This window comes from Loxodonta africana, chromosome 15, assembly GCF_030014295.1.
Source record: "Loxodonta africana isolate mLoxAfr1 chromosome 15, mLoxAfr1.hap2, whole genome shotgun sequence".
Taxonomy (NCBI): Eukaryota; Metazoa; Chordata; class Mammalia; order Proboscidea; family Elephantidae; genus Loxodonta; species Loxodonta africana.
The window spans coordinates 73,862,272-73,881,516 of record NC_087356.1 but is presented as its reverse complement, the minus strand read 5'-3'; the positions used below and the strand labels follow the sequence as shown (position 1 = coordinate 73,881,516).

Genomic DNA, 19,245 nt, shown 5'->3' with positions numbered 1-19,245 from the left:
CCTTCCTACTTCCGTCTCCAAGGGATTTTCAAATGCTCTGGCGCCCTCTGGTGGCAGGATTGCCAGATGCCACCATTCAATGTTTCATCTGTTCTTTCCATCTATCTTTACAACCAATCCGTATTACGCCTTCATCTTGAAAGGCTGATAAAAAATCATTAGAAAAAAAAATTTCTTTTTGCTTAAAACAGGGTAGAAATTTAAAGTGGAATGTTGATTATGGCCTCTTAAAAATTGACCAAATTTCCTAAAACAAGAGGTACAATATAGCCTTCAGTCCTGAGCATAGTAACTTTTGAGCAGGCCTAAAGTTGAGAATACACTTAACATGATACGTGCAATTGGGACAGCCATGATCTTCCTTATATAGTGTACTGCTATATCATACTCCCAATTACAGATAAAAAATATTATGGTAACAAAGGATCTAGACGTGGAGCCATTTGATTGAAGCAGGATAACTATAATTAATTGTGATGTTTGGGAACTGTTTATAATTTGCTTACATTTCAATAGACATTCCATTTAATATTTATGTAATCATAGATACTTAGAGCTGGAAAGGACCCTTTACAGTTCAGAAAACTGAAGGCCAAGTGGAGTTTTACAGAAAAGACCTAAAACACAGAACCAATTTCCAGTCGAATGTCAATCTACTTCATTATAAAATCTCTCTGTTAATTTGCCTACATTCATGCAACCTAAATAATCTCTTGGGTCTTTGTGTCTCACAAAGCCATCAGGTTATCCTTCTTGCGTGACCACTATAAGCTCTGAATTTGTTTCCAGCAGCGAAGGGTTTGAAAGGAGCCCTGGTGGCACTGTGGTTAAGCTCTCAGCTACTAACCAAAAGGTCAGCAGTTCGAACCCACCAGCTGCTGTGCAGGAGAAAGATGTGGCAGTCTGTTTCCATAAAGATTACAGCCTTGGAAACCATATGGAGCAGTTCTACTCTGTCCTGTAGGGTCACTATGAGTCGGAATCAACTTTGGGTTTGGTAGTGAAGGGTTTGTAAACACCTGTTCACTCTCACTTGTCTGCTTCCCTATGTGGCCAGAGACAAACATACAAGGGAGGCTAGCTGATAGGAGAAGTGCAATGTTTGCCACCAAGTCAAAGCCACCGGTGTCTGAGAGAACCAGACTCTGCCAATAGCATTGCCTAATCACGACCTCATATACTTCTTTAAATTGATATATAGGTGGCAACTTATACAGTTTTGAACCTGATAGGAAGAAATCTGATACTACCAGCACCCTCGATGTATATACCTATGACGAAAACTCAACAGCGGACTGCCTTATCCGGCACCAAGGCCTACGAGGGAAGAAACTGATAATACCCTTCCGGTTTAAAGAGTTGGGTAAGAAGCAGTGACGTCATCAGGGGGCCAGGGTGGGGGGTTGCGTACCACACTGAGTGACACTGTCAGAGGGGGGTGACATAAAAATGACTGAGTATAAAATTTTTGTGCAGTGTTTCAGCAGAATTTTATGACTTTTTATAAAAATTTCCCCGTAGTTAGTTACAACAGCAAAAATATTTTTGTAAGCCGAGCTTACATGTGTCAATATACCTACAAGGCTAAAACTCGATTCCGATTTCCTTCTTGAAGCTTCTGACACCCTCTGTTCAAGGCTGTCATTATTATTCCCTTGCAAAAACACTTCCGATCACGTGGTTTCTTCTGCACCTGCTGCAACCATGTGCTGTTGTTTTTGTGGCTGCCAGTGTTTTTGTAGTAGCTGATTTTGTCCGTTTTTCTGGTGTTTTAGCTACAATATTGTGGCAATTAGTATTTGTGAAGGTATATCTATAACCTTTTTGAGAATGAAGTAGTCATTAATGAAAGAGAAGGAGTGAGACACAGGAATTACTGTTAATGAGTAACGTTGGGAAGAAAAACATTCTGTATGGTCCAGTAAGGGAGGAGGTCCATGGGGGGGTGACACCAACCCTAGTGACGTCAGTGGTAAGAAGAGGAAGGGATTCTTTAATCATTTATAATTTACCTGAATATTACACTATCAAACAAATTAAATTGAATGGGCAAAGTCCTTCAGAGTTAGATTACTATCAACCAAACTCTCCTTAATAGCAAATTGCTTTAATGATTGAAATTTTTCCATCTGGGTCACAGGGTTGTAATTGTTCCAATGTTCCAAAGAAGCTCAGATACCCAGAAGGACCAGCCAAGCACCATATGTAAACCGTGTCGTGCTTGTTTTTTGATAATGATATCTGGCATAACTTGACCTTAAATTGTTTTATTGTCGTCATATATTTGGAGAGACCAGATAAAGCATACTGCATCTTGGCACTTGACCCAAAAGGAGATAATGCTAAATTAAATCTAAACTTGTTCATATTATTTTATATTAATAGAAAATACTCATGCAGTCACTCAAGACATTACTCTTCGTGGTTACTATTTAATTTTATAAGACTTATTTTTTTATGGCTGTTTTGAGGATTTTAATTTAACCATGTTAATAGTCTGAGCAGATCACCATTTAAAACATGAAATACTAAATGTGAAGAGAGCTCACCTCTATTTTCAGAATCTGTTCTATAACACCTTCTCCAAAAGTCCAAGAAAAAAGTTGTAAAACTGTATAAGACTCTTAGAGCCAAGGGTTTTCCTATAAAAAGTAGCAGAAATCATGAGTCATGTATTAGCACTTGGTAATTAGTAGGAGCTTTTCATGATTTTATAAGTTCTGCTCAGTGTTAAAAGAGATGCCTGAAGTACAAGGAATCACTCACATTAGGGAAGGAGAGAAATGTTGGATGATGACGCATTTACTGAGAAATCTCTTTTATTAAATGAAATAGCTGATAAGCCAGGGGTTCCAGTTGTTGACTGGCACGTCACTGTCAGAAGGTTAATGCGCTCTGCCATGGGAGCTACTGCTGTGGTTATCCTGTCCTTCTCACTGCCACATGCTTTCCACAGGTCACTTTCTCATCAAACCAATAGTAAGTCTTGAGCAAGCTGCATTAGAAGACTCAAGGACCCATAACCCACTGGACTGGGCTGTAATCTTACAAAAATATTCTTATCTCTTTATGATTCATTCCACCCCATCTGTGGAATGGGAGCGTAGGGCCTGTGGAGAGGATTACCAAAGGCAAAATAAGACTTTATCTATCAAATGTTTTCCAGAGACATTCAGATTCTTAAATAAGAGAACTAACAATGTGGGAAAAGTATATGTTTTGGCATTTCAGCCATTGTTCAAGTCATCTACAAAAATTACGACTGAGAGGAAAAATTGCAATTTCTCCTCATTTACAGCAATAGTTATACATGATTCACAATCACAGCTACAAAATGTTTCTAATAATACTAAGTTAAGACTTGACTTTCGTTTATGAGCTAGCCATAGATTATCTAGCATCCACAGTCAGATCACCAACAAGTATTCAAAGCAGAACTCCACTATCTGCTGTTGTTGGCTTCCATTTATTTCTTCTTCTTATCCTTTGGTGAGCTACTACACTAACATACAGATCTTACAAAATACAGATGGAAAATATATTACAAAACTAATTTCCAATTAGTTTAAAAATCCCTGAGGATGCAAAAATTTAAAACGCTTTATAAATCCCTTAGAAGTAAACATTTCAAACCCTTAAAAATACTTCTAAAACACCTTTACAAGTAAGGACTCTGACCCCTTCCATCTCCACACTCTCTGTGAGGCAGGACCTGGAGAAGATGAGGAGCGTATGAGCACCATGTCTGAGTACAGAGAAGAACCTTCTTTTAAAAACTGACAGTCTGTTGCTTGAAGGAGAATTGAACAACAGGAAGAGATTAGACGATCTTTAAAATGATTTATTTCATCTTTTTAGTATTACAAATGAGCAACCTAGTTTTCCTATTAATGATCTAGGAATGGAATAGAAAAAGGTTCGAGCAATAATAGTTCTCAAATGTTTTGGTTTCAGGAGCTTTTACACTCAAGATAATTGAGGTCCTCAAATAACTTAGATTTATGTGTTTATATCTGTCAATACTTATCCACTAGAAATTAAAACTGAAAAAAAATTTAGATGTGTATTTATTAGTTAATTTAAAAATAATAAACCCATTGCACATTAATAAAAATCACATATTTTTGTGGGGGAAAAAAAGCATATTTTGCAACACCAAAAAAAATTAGTAAGAAAAATGGTATCGTTTTTACATTTTTGGAAATCCCTTTAATGTTTGGCTTAATAGAAAGCGGATGGGTTCTCATAACTTCTGCATTGTTTCTTGCAATGTGTTGCTTTGCTTGAAGTATATTTTAAAAATTCAACCTCACACAAATATACAGTTAGAAGGGATGAGTATTTCAATAGACTTTTCAGATAATTATGGATATTCTTCTTGAATACTACAGTACACCAAACTTGACAAGAAGTGGTTTCTTAAAGGTTAGTTGCACCATGGACTCTGAAGTTCTATCAAAATATTTTTCATGCATTAAAATCTATTGAGTTGCCTTGCCCTTCAAATGAATCTTTTACCCACGCGTGACTTTATAACATCACGCATTAGTCATTTGGAAAGTATTGGTTCACTGAGTTATGCAGATCTTTCAAATGTTGACACATCTTTATATCAAAAGCACATTCATGTTAACATCATCACCAATCTCATCAGACAAGTCTTAAATATTGGGAAGCTGTCAAGTGCAGGCTGGTGGTGGATACAAATTAGAAAATTCTAATTTTCCTGTTGAGCACTTGAAATGTGGCTAGTGCAACTAAAGGGAAATATTTTTAATATTATTCATTTTTAATTAATTTAAATATTTAATACATGGCCTGTGGCTACTGTGTTGAACAGCACAGGTCTAAGAATAGGGAAGAAAATCATAACTCACCAGTATCCACCTAATCGAAACAACATTCATTCTAAATGCATCTATTTATCAGCTTGATTGAGAAGATAAATCAAAATAAGAACAAACTTTAGTTAAAAAAAAAGTATATATATGTGTGTACATACACACACACTAGTTTTGTACATAAATATTAACTAGCTACATCAGCATAGTATACGTTGTACTGAAAGATCTTAATTATTATTGATAAATTTGACTCTCTTTGTCTCCAGTACTTCCCTCATTACACTCTTCTTGTAATTTGCTCCCAGTACTTCTATTTAGCTAGCGTTTGAGCTTTTCCCTCTTTTCATTGTCGCTGCTTTCTTTTTTCCTCAATATTTCCTGGCATTTTTGTGGTCACAGAGCTCACTTTACCTTTATAGTCTGTATTACCGTTCCTCTAATGTTTCTGACTCATGTCAACCCCCTGTGTGTCCGAGTAGAACTGTGCTCCACAGGGTTTTCAATGGCTGATTTTTCAGAAGTAGATGGCCAGGACTTTCTTTCGAGGCACCTCTGGATGGGCTCCAACCTTTCAGTTAGCAGCTGAGCATGTTAAACATTGGCACCACCCAGGAATTCTTACTAATAAATAGGAAGGTAGATATGTGAAAGGGTAGACAGACAGACAGACAAATAGATGGATGGAGGAATGGACAAATGGATATAGATGGATACAGACAGACGTAGTGAATACCCTTTGCCTCCTGCCAAATGCCGCACACGTGAGGGTCCAGCATGCTGTACTCCTAAGCTAGGCAGGTTAGCAGATGGGCAATCAGCAGGCCACAGATTTCAAAACCAGAGCAAGAGCTGCAGAACGCACAGCTCTTAGGCTTCTGCAAAACCTCCACAAGCAGGTGACAGCCAGAGACATCCTTGAATCTGTTTTACGGAGCACGATGTGGGTAAAATTGCTGTCCGTAGTTGCAGAATTTTGCTTTTCTCCTTTCCTAGCTACCGATCAAGGGAACGGTGCAGATACTTGGGAGGCAAGTGCTCCACCCTCTCAATGCCCTCAGCGTTCCACTGGTACTGGTAAGTGTCTAAATCATCAATTTCTTTTGCTGTTAAAGCATGCCTCCTGGGGCAGGTCACTTTTCCAAATCTAATTTTTAAGAGTCTTTTATTTTATTTTAATTTTTATTAAAGACCACACAGGACCCCCTCCAACTGGCTCAAGCTTTATGGTGCTTGGAGGAGTGGTACATCAGGAATGGGGTAGGCTTCAGGATGACAGGATGCCTTTGCTCCTTAAGGGGGGAGAAAATATATATATATAAAATATATGTATTTAAAACATAATCTATATAAATATCTATAGATGCATATATATGTATATAGCTGTATGTTTACATAATAAATTTATATAAATATATATTCAATAAAAATACATATAAAGTCAAAGCCACGATAAGAAAAATACATATTTTTTTTGCTGATTGTGACATTTGACCTTCCTTTGTAGTTTTAGTGTGGTAAAAATATATAGAACAAAACATTTCCAATTCAACATTTTTTACACATACAATCCAGTGACAGTGATCACATTCTGACCATTTCCAGGGATGGGACTGAACTGTGAATGCAGGAAAACTTAGAAACCCACTAGATGATTAATTTGGGGCGATGATCATCTATTTATCTTTGTATTTTACTTAGCATGGTATCTGGCAATAGCAGGTGCTTAGAAATATGCAGAACAAATGAATGAACGAATGAAAAATGAATGAATTTATTATACTACTTTGAGCAAGACAGTTAGCCTCATGCAGAAAGGCATAAATTCCTGCACGCTCAGTTTCATAAGGTGTCTTTATAATAATTTCATTTGGTGGGATAAATCCTTTTCTGTCATCATCACGTTCATAGTTTTGAACCATATCCTATTTTTCATTTGATTTTGTATTCTGAACACTGGTGGTTTAGTGGTTCAGCACTTGGCTGCTAACTGGAAGGTCAGTGGTTTCAACCCACCAGCCCATGAAGATTACAACCTTGGAAATCCTATGCCACAGTTCTACTCTGCCCTATAGGATTGCAATGAGTCAAAATCAACTCGATGGCAATGGGTTTCGGTTTTTTTTTTTTTTTTTTTTTGTAACATTTAAAAGTAAATGTTTGGGGTTTTTAAAACACTAATAAATACAATAAGTGCCATACAGTTGTTTGAATGGCAATGGAAATTGAAAATACTATGAAGTGGAACTGAATATCACTTGCTTGTAAAATCCAATTTTTTGAAAGGTGTTTAGAATCTAGTTGTCTTTAAATTGGTTTGGACTACTACTAAACAACTTAATTTTCTGCTCTGATTTTTCATATGTAGCATAAGATTTGAAAATACATGGTTTCTAAAATTCTTTCAGCTTTCCATTTCTATAGTTTTATTAATTACTGTTAATAATACCCATTTTCAGTAAAGAATGGGTGTTTTCATTCCCCTCGGGGGCCACATAGTGGCGCTGTGCAGCGGGCTATAAAGCCAGAGACGGCAGAGGAGGAAAAAAAAGAGAAAATAGGGAAGATTAGCAACAAAAGAGCTATCTTATTTTTATTATTTTTCTTGTCTAGCAAAAATTTTATAGTATGTTCCACTTTTAAGGGAAGGCAACCATAGGCTTGAACAGCAACTGAGCCTATTTTTCAACACACAAATCATTGCTTTGTGCATTTCAGACCCAGGTTCTCTTGTCACAAAGCCGGGAGGCCATTCCTCAATATTCAGTTGTTATCTTGAAGCATCCTTCCCCCTATTAGGCCTGATTCAGGAAGGAAGTATAGGATACTTAGCATGATACAATGGTTTAAAATTTGGGCTCTGGAGTCAAAAATAAAAAAAAAAAACTGAGTTTCCATATTGGCTTTGCCGCTGACTTGATGTTGGACTTCATGCAAATTACTAACTGTCCTAAGCCTCTGCTTTCTCAGAGCTGAGGTACAAGGCCTAGCCCAGAGTCAAAAAACAAACCAAACCCGTTGCCGTCGAGTGGATCCCGACGCATAGCAACCCTAGAGGACAGAGTAGAACTGCCCCATAGAGTTTCCAAGGAGCACCTGGTGGATTTGAACGTCCAACCTTTCGGTTAGCAGCCATAGCTCTCAACCACTAAGCCACCAGGGTTACTTAGCACAGAGTAAGTGTTCAATAAATGTTTACCTTAAAAAAAAAAAAAAAAAAGAGCAAAGCGAGTCTGGCCATTTGCAATTTTTTTGCTAAGAAATTATTTCAAAAATGACCTTGTCATTGTTTAAGGTGGGTCACTTTTTTTTCTTTCTCAAGCTGCTTTGGGAAGACTGTAGAGATAGAGATGGAGAGAGAGAACCCCTGTGTAGTGGAAAGGATTAATCCCCAGGTTAGAGGCTGGAGGCCACCTAGAGTCATCTTGGAAGAAAGGTCTGGTGATCTACGTGCAAAAAATCAGCCGTTGAAAACCCTGTGGAGCACAGTTCTACTCTGACACACATGGCGCCACCATGAGTCAGAGTCGACCTGAGAGCAGCTGGGTTTTGGTGCATATGTATCCAAACCGAAAAAACAAACCCATGGCAGCTGGTTTTTGGTATATATACATACACACACACACACATTGCCATCGAGTCGAATCTGACTCGTAGCAACCCTACAGGATAGGACAGAACTTCCCCATCGGGTTTCCAAGGCTGTAATCTCTACAGGAGCAGATTGCCACGTCTTTCTCCCACAATACAGCTCTATACCTATCCATGTGGATACATATAATTACACTATATATATGTATGTATCCTGTATACATCATGTCTTGCTTTCTTTCACTTTAGTCACAATAACGCAAATTTTCGGTGTATCAGAGAATGACAAGAAAAAGGATGGAACCATTGAAGATCCTGATTTGATTACTAGTAAGTTCCACCCAGTGCGTTTAGAATAAACACTTGACGTTCTAACCTCTTAATCAATAAACCCAATGGCCTTTTTCAGTCCTCATTTTTCTTGACCTTTCTGCCCGATAGATATGATTGGATAGGTAATCACTCCCTTGTCCCTTCTCGACTTAATCGCCTTCCTGGCTTCCTTGACATACTCTGCCTCGTCCAGTTCCTTTACTGCTAACCACTCCTTCTCTGTCTTTCAGCTGACTCCACGTCCTCCTCCTACTTCTTAAATGGAGATACACTTCTGAGTCTACTTCTTCATCGTCTGTGCATTCCTCTCCTGAAGAGTTTATCTGTTCTTAAGATTGTCCCTGATGCCACTAAGCAGAATATTTTGTACTTGTATTTCTAGAACATTCTCCCGAGCATTGGTCCCTATTTCATTCCATTTTCTACATATCTCTAGCTGAATATTCTGCCATCTCCTCAAACTCAACATCACTAAAAATCAAATAACATCTTTTTCTTTTCTTCAAAAAATCAGCTTGTCCAAGGCATCCCACGGCCCAAAACCTTGGGGTCATCCTTCACTCTTTCCTTTCCAGGCAGTTTCCAAGGACTTTTGAGTCTTTTCTTTCAGGCATTTTGTTCATTATCTCTGCAACTACCCTAATCCGGACGCTCATCATAATTGGCATGAAGTAATGCATTTTCGGTTTCTTCTCATCTGGTCTGTTTTTGACACCCTGCTGTCAAACACCCCTTCACATCTGTGTACAGAAAACTTCTATGGCTTCCCACAGTCCACAACACAGAGTCTGAACCCCAAAACTCTACCACCTACCCCTGCAGTCCCTCCACCACCTACCCCTGCAGTCCCTCCACCACCGACCCCTGAGACCCTCCGCTGCCTACCCCTACAGTCTTTGCACCACCTACCCCTGCAGTCCCCGCACCACCTACCCCTGCAGTCCCTCCATGGCCACCTCCGCAGTCCCACCTCTAAGCAGTCCCTACACAGATTCACATTTTTCTCTGAAAACATCATCCTATTTCTATTGCATGGTTCTCATTTATCCTAACTGCCCTTGATGCAAGGAAAGACCGCATCACTCCTCTGCTTCTTCCTGCTCCCCTCTTCAAAGCCAACGTCTTCACTGAAAACCTTCTCCACCAGCTCAGCCCTCAGGGACCGTTTCTACCTCCAAGTACTTGAATGCATTATTATATAAACTACACAGATGGATCTAGCCTTTAGCCTATCTTACTTTTGTTTGCTTTCATTAGTTCATTTGTTTACATGTACAGAGAACTTCCCCCTAAAACAAGAATTATGTCTCATGTAGAATTCTACAACACAGCTGGCACTACTAAATTGCTTGTGGATGAAAAGAAGGAGCCAAGATTTTCAGCAAAACAACAATCCATAGAATCTAAGTTCAGAAAGACCCTTGAAAGTCCATCTAGTTTATCCCCAAATACCTTCATGGAGGACCACAGTTAGCCATAATAAATGAATTCTCATTTGACTTGGATAATATTCCAAGCTTCTTAACAATTTGTACTGTGACGTAATTGCACTTGGCTAAGAAATCATTCCTTATGACTAATTTGAATCCCCCAACTGTAATTTAAGTCAACCTTCTTGCAAGCTTTCTCTAGAAATGAAAAATAACTCGCTCAATATCTATGTAACTTAAAGACCATTTTCAAAACATCCTACAGGATTGCTTTGTCTGTCTGTCTGTTTGCTTCTTTTTAGAGACTGAAAAATATGAGCCTCACTACCTTCACAGTCAAGCTCTCCCCATCTCTTCATCTGAACTGCCCATCAGCCTAGACTGCATTTTCAAAGTAATGTATATATTTCTCAGTGACAAAAATAAACTGTCTAAAATCCTTTTGTTTCTCTTATAGAAGAGAATTCCAAGTCTCTAAGCTTGGCGAGTAAGAAAAGTGGCATAATCCTACTCAGCCTTGTGTCCTTCCTCCTTTTGGCCCTCTTCATCATCATTCAGCTCTTCATAATGAAGGTGTGGAAGTCACGTGCCGTATGGAAAAGAGGTGAGTGGGCAGAGAGCCTGATGGAGGCCACAGGATGCCAAAGCAGCTATCAACTAAAGCTTGCCCATTAGAGCTTGCGCAGTCCATTTGCTAAGTGTTGTCACCCGAGGAACCAGTTATTTTCCAGGAAACTTGGAATCTGAATTTCCCAGGGCTCTAAAGAGGACCCCTGGTGGCACAGTGGTTAAGAGCTACAGCTACCAACCAAAAGGTCAGCAGTTCAAATCTACCAGCCGCTCCTTGGAAACCCTAGAGGGCAGTTCTACCCTGTCCTGTGCGGTTGCTATGAGTCAGAATCAACGTGATGGCTACGAGTTTCATTTTGTTGTTTTTGTTTTATAGTCAAAGAACAGAGCCCTGGTGGCACAGCGGTTAAAGTGCTCAGCTGCTAACCGAAAGGTCAGCAGTTCAAAACCAGCAGCGGCTCCCTGGGAGAAAGATGTGGCAGTCTGCTTCTGTAAAGAAAGCCTTGGAAACTCCATATAGCAGTTCTACTCTGTCCTATAGGTTGGCTATGAGTTGGAATCGATTTGATGGCAGTGAGTTTGATTTTTGGTTTATACTCAAAGAGTTTATGACCAAGAAAAACTAGAGTAGCTCTGGGAATCAGCATTAAGTCAGAAGCTTCTGTTCACAGATGGATATGAAGTAGAGAGCTCATTCGTTCATTTATTCAGTAAACATTTGTTGAGCACCTACTGTCTGCCAGCTACCATTACAAGCACTGTCAAGAGGACACGCCAGGTCTATGCTCTCAAGGGGTTCACATCCTAGGAGTGACTGACAAAGGTTGACTATAACAGACCGTTTCCATTTCATTCCTACTTTCCAAGAATGCACTCAATCTTACTCTATCATAATAGTAAATTTTTTTCTAAATTTTATTTATTTTTTTGTTGTTGTTGAGAATACACGCAGCAAAACATACACCGGTTCGGCAGTCTCTACATGTACCATTTAGTGATATTGATTACATTCTTCGAGTCATGCAACCATGCTCACCCTCATTATCTGAGTTGTCCTCCCCCATTAACATAAACTCACTGCCCCCTGAGGTTCCTATCTAATCTTCCCAGGTGCTGTTGTCAGTTGGATCCCGTATCAATAGATCTTAAAAGAGCACAGTGCTCAAGGCAGACATTCTTTACTAGTTAAGCTAAACAATTATGTGGCTTTAAGAAGACTTCAGGGGATATTTTGGGCTTAAGGTTTAAAGATAATGTCAAGGCAGTAGCTTCAGGGGTTCATCCATCCGCCATGGCTCCAGAAAGTCTGGAGTCCATGAGAATTTGAAATTCTATTCTGCATTTTTCTCCATTTGATTGCAGTTAATAAGTTGTACACCTGTTAAAAGTTAAATTGGCAAAAGTTATATGACAGATATATTTATAACAATGACCCCCCCCCAAAAAAAAGAGTGGCTGCTGAGGCTGCTTGTGTACAACCAAACACCTCAGGGGATTTGGTTCCTTGGTTTGGAGGTTTAGGGTCATGGTTTCATGTGGCATCCCAGTTAATTGACTAATAATGTGTTTAGTGCTTCTGTTCTATCTCCTAGTTGATTGAGCAAGTGCCTGGGGTCTTAAAAGCTTGAAAGCAGCCATCCAAGGCACAACAGTTGATTGGTCTGTATTCATCTGGAGCAACAGAAAAACAAAGGAGAGTCAGGAATAGGAAGAGAATATGGAATGTGGGGCTAATTGCCTCCATGAATAACTGCCTCTTTGCCATGAGACCAGAAGAAATAGATGGTGCCCAGCTACTATAATAGTAATTTTTATCTGTGTTTTGATTAAAAAGTTATCATTGGAGACAAACAAAAAAATATATTATTTAGCTAGCATGGGGGATATCTATTAAAATGCATACACTCAACACATGTCCAAGCTGGAAGGGACCTTAGAAGTTATCCAGAATAACCATCTACTCAATTTATTCCATAAACATATGCCAGGATTAAATTCCTTTGTTAATTCTGAGTCATTATCCAGCCCTGTGCTATCCAATAAGTAACTACAATATGGCTATTGAGCGCTTGCAGTGTGGTTAGGCCCTACTGAGTTGCTCTGTAAGTGTAAAATACATACTGAATTTCGAACACTCTGTATATACACACACAAACACACAAAGAGTGTTATCTATCTAATAATCTTTTGGGTCTACTGAGTTAAGTAAAACATATTATTAATTTCACCTGCTTTTTTCCATTTTTACCACGGCTACTAAAAAAGTTTAAATTACACATGAGGCTCAGATCGTAGTGCTATTAGACAGTGCTGATCCTGCCACGTGTGGCTCAGACACCTCCAGGGACAGAGAACTGATGGTGCCCCAAGGCAAAGCATCATGTCTTTTAGTAGCTCTGACCCTCTTGAACGTACCACTTCTCCTAGTTTACTATCAGTCACTCTAGATAGTCAGCATACACATCGTAAACAGACCCAGGGACAGGGTCTGACTTTTTAGCTGTACCTGCACAATAAGCAAATACAGTATTCTTTCAAAACCTCCCATTAATGCTTCACACCAGGAGTTCTTTAATGACTCCTTAAATTGCTCCTTCCTGGAGAACAATACTTGATTCTAATCTCCTATCATATTGACCTCCCACAACTCTTATACTGCCTAGCACAGTGCCTGAAGGAATCATAGTAAAGATTCCACAGCTATATTGTTAATGAAGCCGCAGAGTATGGAAGGAGGAGTGGTAAGCCTATTATTGTACAACAGAGGTGTCATCTGATCCAAACATACATTTCTACATATAGAAGCTGTCTATACTCACTGCTATACATTTCTACATATAGAAGCTGTCTATACTCACTGCTGTCGAGTGAATTCCAACTCATAGTGATTCCACAGCTATATTGTTAATGAAGCCGCAGAGTATGGAAGGAGGAGTGGTAAGCCTATTATTGTACAACAGAGGTGTCATCTGATCCAAACATACATTTCTACATATAGAAGCTGTCTATACTCACTGCTGTCGAGTGAATTCCAACTCATAGTGACCCTATAGGATAGAGTAAAACCGCCCCAAAGGGTTTCCAAGGAGTGGCTGGTGGATTCAAACTGCCTACCCTTTGGTTAGCAGCCAAGATCTTAGCCACTGGGCCACCAGGGCTGCAGATGATGTCTATGGGGTCAGAAATTAATAACTTGATGTCCTTTTCTTGTAGAAACTGAAATTCCAGGTCACATGATAGAAAGTAACAAATCTAGGTCAAATACTGAAGAAACCTCATCCCAAGACAAAAACAGCCAAAGTAAGTAAACTGTATGACCTGACATCTAAAACTAAGTTTCGCTCATTTGTTGCCTGTAAGAGGGAGGGTAAAACAGTTGCCTTCGAGCCAACTCGGACACATGGTAACCCCATGTGTGTGTGTCAGGGTAGAACTGTGCTCCACAGGTTTTCAATAGCTGATTTTTTTAGAAGTCAAGTGCCAGGCTTTTTCTTCCAAGGCACTTCTGCGTGTCCTCGAACCTCCAACTTTTCTTTTAGTAGCTGAATGTATTACAGCACCCAGGAACTCCAAAGGAATGCAAGGTTTAAATAATTCAAGCAAAAACATTGCAGGTCTTTTGGATGACTTCATTGTAATATCTCAAGGGAAATGAGGAAAGTTTAAATGGGGAGAAGATTGTGTGTGTGTGTTCTTAACAAAGGTCTAATAGGCAGAAATTAGAACTATAGTAAAACAGCCATCTTAAACCTTCCAACCATTTATTCCCTCGGTGCAAAATAACTTACTCCATCTGCTGAGAGTGGCAAGAAATGCTGTAGCTGTGTCCCTCCCTTCTATTCATTTTATTGAGGTTTGTGTAGGACGCCTGTCTTTTACAACTGCCTTTTTTTTTTTTTTCCACCTGGTGGAGTGTGAGGGAAACCCTGGTGGCATAGTGGTTAAGTGCTACGGCAGCTAACCAAAAGGTTGGCAGTTTGAATCCACCAGGCGCTCCATGTAAACTCTGTGGGGCAGTTCTCCTTTGTCCAATAGGGTTACCACAAGTCGGGATTGACTTGACGGCAATGGGTTTTGGAGTAGAGTGTGAAATGGAAAGAACAGGTGTACCAGCAGGGAGAGGGACATGAGGGAGCTGACTGTAAAAACTGGAAGTGGGAGGGAAAGTGTAGGTAATTGATATACAATCTGTTCTGTTTTTATAACGTCATGTGTTTCTGTAACATCACTTGCCTCATAGTCGATCAACAAATAGGAGAACGATGTTAGCGCAATGGAATTTTTCCTAGGCAAGGGGAACCAAAACAGTAGAGGAAGAGTTACAGCCTTCAGTAAGAAAGGACAAAGCCCTGAGTTCAGCTGTTGAACAAGTTGAACGCCTTGTATTTCAATTTTTTTTTTTTTATTAAAATGAGTACCTGCACTCAGGCCTCCCACCCCCAGAAAGATACCCTGGGTGTGCAAACGGTTAACATGCTTGGCTGCTAACTAAAAAAATGGAAGCTCAAGTCCACCTATAGGTGTCTCAGAAGAAAGGGCTGGTGATCTGCTCCCGAAAAATCGGTCATTGAAAACCGTGCGGAACACAGTTCTACTCTGACACACATTGGACTACCAAGAGTCCGGGCTGACTTTACGGCAACTGGTAAGGGCTCGCCATGGCTCAGGAGAGGCTGCAATTCCTGCACTTCCATCCGCCTAGCCTCGGCGCTCTCAATCCAGCACTTCAACTCTGTTGTTTTCGCACATTTAGAAAATATCTCCTGGGGCTGCCTCCAGCTTCAGTTAGTGCTCTGTTTACAAAGTTGCGTAGGTTTTGAGGGGTCTGCCCCTTTCCCCATTAATAAAAACACAAACAGTTGCCATAGAGTCAATTCCTCTTAGCGACCCCGTCCGTATCAGAGTAGAACTGTCCTCCGTAGGATTTTCAGGGGCTGATTTTTCAGAAGTAGATCTCCAGGCCTTTCTTCCAGGCCTTTCTTCCACCTCTGAATGGCCTCAAACCTCCAACCTTTCAGTTAGCAACCAAGCATCCTAACCTTTGCACCACCCAGGGACTCCCTTTTTCCTGTAAGCCCTTTAAGGTGCAGTTTTGCTGAAGGTAATGTTCTTGTTTCTATCAGCAACACATGTTAGTTACTTTATAGCAGAACTGCCTGTATATTTTATTTCAGATTTGCTAGTATATTGTCTATGTAGCAAGACTTTAAGGAGCCCTGGTGGTGCAAAGATTAAGTGCTTGGCTGCTAACCGAAAGGTCAGTGGTTCGAACCCACCAGCCACTCCACAGGAGAAAAGACCTGATGATCTGCTCCTGTAAAGATTACAGCCTAGGAAACTGTATAGGGTAGTTCCACTCTTTTTTAGAGGGTCACTATGAGTCAGAATCAACTCGATAGCAAGACCTCTAAAAAATTAGAATACAGCAATGCATTCAGGCTATTTGTATGCATTGGCGAATTTTAGATTTGATTTTATAAGCCATTAATATAATGACCTGAAACTATATTGTCCAATAAAAATGTTTTGAGTAAATGGGTTCAACTTTGTTCAAAATAAATATTTACCTTCCAGAAAATAAATACTTTCTTTCAACTTCCCACCCTAAGAGCTACATGACCTACATCACAGAGTTATACACAGATGGAAAAACAAAGTGGAAGGGAAACGCACAAAGTTCACAATGAAAAGGCACACATACTCAGGTACTAGAGAATGTTGTGTAGTGCTTCCTGCCACTAAAAACTCAAAAAACTCAGCTCCCTGACACAGGAAATGTTATTGCAAGGCAGCCGCGTTGTCCCCTTAGTGGATCAGCCCATAGGAAGGAGCACAACTGCTGTGACACGATTAACATACGCTGAGTGCAATGCAAGGTGGTGTCCTCCAAAGAGAACCTGCTCCAGAGCCGGGGCAGCAAAATGAGGACTATACCACAGACAGCACGCCTCAGAGTTTAAAAAAACATAACCTATTATGCTTGCCGCTACTTCAGAGACTCTACTAGGCTGTGTGGATCAGGGTCAGAGTGACCAGCGAACATCTTGCTGTGAAGGGAACAGCATTTTTTAAATGATAGGTTCTAGTGAAATTACTTAAAAAAAAAAAAAAAAGCTTTTTTTTTTAATCTGTTCTTCTTATCTCCAAATAAAAACTGACGGGATGAAAAGGACATAAAGAAGACTTTGACTCCAAGGAGGTTACTTTAAAGACTGACTTAATGAAGAGCAACAAGCACCTGCAACGTCAGGGAGAAACTGTGCATAATAATGAAGAGGTCTAAACAGTCGTTGAGCTTCTTTGGTAAGGAGTGTCTGCTTAAGCATTGTGCTGTTTTAAAGAACTGTCTACAAGGGATCAAGCTGACAACAGCAACTCGAAAGATTAGATGAGAAGCTTAAGAGAGTAGTGAGTTTATGTTAATGGTGGAGGGATAATTTGGAAAAGGGTAGTGCGAATGCTTGCACAACTTGAAGAATGTAATCAGTGTGACTGAACTGTACATGAAGAAATTGTTGAGTTGGTGTATGTTTTGCTGTGTGTGTGTGTATATATATATATATGTACATAATAATGAATGGGTCTGATGAACATGAACGTCCCAAGCTCCAAGGAGTTAGTTCAAGGTAAACTGAAAGATTATATTTTCTTAGATTTTCTTGCCAAATCACATGAGCTAACCTGATAGACCAGTGTTTACCTGGACACGTCATAAGAAAACATGAATTTAATTTATTGTCTATTAACCTAATGAATGCTTTTAAAAAAAGATAACTTTATTTAGTAAAGAGCAAAATCCATATTTGTCTCTCTAGTGGCTGTATTCCAAGTTGTACTTCCTGCTATCACTTTCACTGCTTTATAGCATGTCTCTCTCTTTTTTTAAAATCATTTTATTTAAGGTACAGCAAACTCTGGTGTTTATGTGATTTCTTAAGAATCACAAAGTTACAGAAAGTTGTCAAGGTAGTACAAAGCATTTTTCCCCCTGAACCATTTGAAAGTAAGCTAGCATGGTGCTTCCTCATCTCCCAAATACTTTAGCATGTATTGCCTACCAACAGGGTCAGTCTCCTCTACAACCAAAATGTAGTCATCAAAATCAGGAAATCAGCATTGATATATTTCTACTAACAGTCTTCAGGTTCATTCAAGTTTCTCCAATTGTCCCAAAGGATCGAGTTCAGGATTATTTGTTTCATTTTAGCCTCCTTCAGTTTGGAACTTTCCTTGCCTTTCATAACTAACATTTTTTTTAAAGATTACAGGCCAATTATTTTGTATGCTCTCCCTCATTTTGGGTTTGTCAGGTATTTCCTTGCGATTAAATTCAAGTTATGCAATTTTGACAGTACTATCACAGAAGAGATGTTTATCTCATTGCAGCCTATAAGGTGGTACCTGATTTCAATTTATCCCATTTTATTGGTGATGTTCACTTTGATCACCTTATTAAAGTTGTATATACTAGACTTCTTCACTGTAAAATTACTCTATTTTTCTTTGTAAATTAATAACATTGGGGGGGAGATACTTTTTAAATATGCAAATGTGCTATTCCTTATCAAATTTTTAAGTTATTCATTTATTTATGTATATCCGTATAGACTCAAGGTTTCCTTTGTTATTTAATGTCTATATGTTTGCAATCTGTTACTGTCAAATAAACATATCACTAATTTGATCCACGAATTGTGGAAGGTGTCGTCTGCATCCTTTTGATATGTACCCATCAATCTTTGAGAACTTTCTCACTTTCTGGTGCAAGGTGTTCCAGGTTCTTCTTATATCTTCCTGCCCTGGTCTTGGAATCAGCCATTACTCCAAGAAGCCCTGGTTCCTTTTAGTGGAAAATGGTATTTAGAAGTCAAGATCCAGCTGCTACTGAAAAGAGAAATCGACAGTCCCACAATAATAGTAGACTTCAACACACCACTCTTAGTAAAGGACAGAACATCTAGAAAGAAACTCAGCAAAGATACAGAAGACCTAAAGGCCACAATCAACCAACTTGGCCCCACAGACATGCATAGAACGCTCCACCCAAAGCAACAAAGTATATATTCTTTTCCAACACACATGGAACATTCTCCAGAAGAGATCACATCTTAGGCCACAAAGCAACCCTCAACAAAATCCAAAACACTGAGATAATACAAAGTATCTTCTCTGATTACAGCACCATAAATGTAGAAATTAATAACAGGAAGAGCAAGGAAAAAATCAAATACATGTAAACTGAATAACACGTTGCTTAAAAACTACTAAGTAATAGAAGAAATCAAAAATAAAATGAAAAAAATTCCTAGAATCAAACAAGAAATGAAAACACATCATACCAAAACCTTTGGGACACAGCAAAGGCAGTGCTAAGAGGTCAGTTTACAGCAACAGATGCACACATCAAAAAAGAAGAAAGGAACAAAATCAAAATGTTAGTTATACAACTCAAATGAACAGAAAGAGAACAGCAAAAGAAG

The 19,245-nt window shown here is 39.2% G+C and overlaps 1 protein-coding gene across 3 annotated transcripts in view; it reads left to right on the top strand.

The window, feature by feature from the left end:
* The window catches only part of CRTAM (cytotoxic and regulatory T cell molecule), a 34,695-nt gene extending 16,073 nt beyond the window's left edge, over positions 1 to 18,622 (top strand). The window contains exons 6-11 of one of the 3 annotated variants that reach the window (XM_023558221.2): positions 1,202 to 1,363; positions 5,838 to 5,918; positions 8,682 to 8,762; positions 10,653 to 10,799; positions 13,979 to 14,065; positions 16,936 to 18,620. In XM_023558221.2, the coding sequence (XP_023413989.1) occupies positions 1,202 to 1,363; positions 5,838 to 5,918; positions 8,682 to 8,762; positions 10,653 to 10,799; positions 13,979 to 14,065; positions 16,936 to 17,048 (671 nt within the window). In that variant the 3' untranslated portion in view covers positions 17,049 to 18,620. Of the gene's footprint in view, positions 1 to 1,201; positions 1,364 to 5,837; positions 5,919 to 8,681; positions 8,763 to 10,652; positions 10,800 to 13,978; positions 14,067 to 16,361; positions 16,890 to 16,935 lie in introns of those variants that run through there. The other 2 variants (XM_064268930.1, XM_064268929.1) reach the window with 2 other exon arrangements.
* Positions 18,623 to 19,245: the final 623 nt, after the last annotated feature.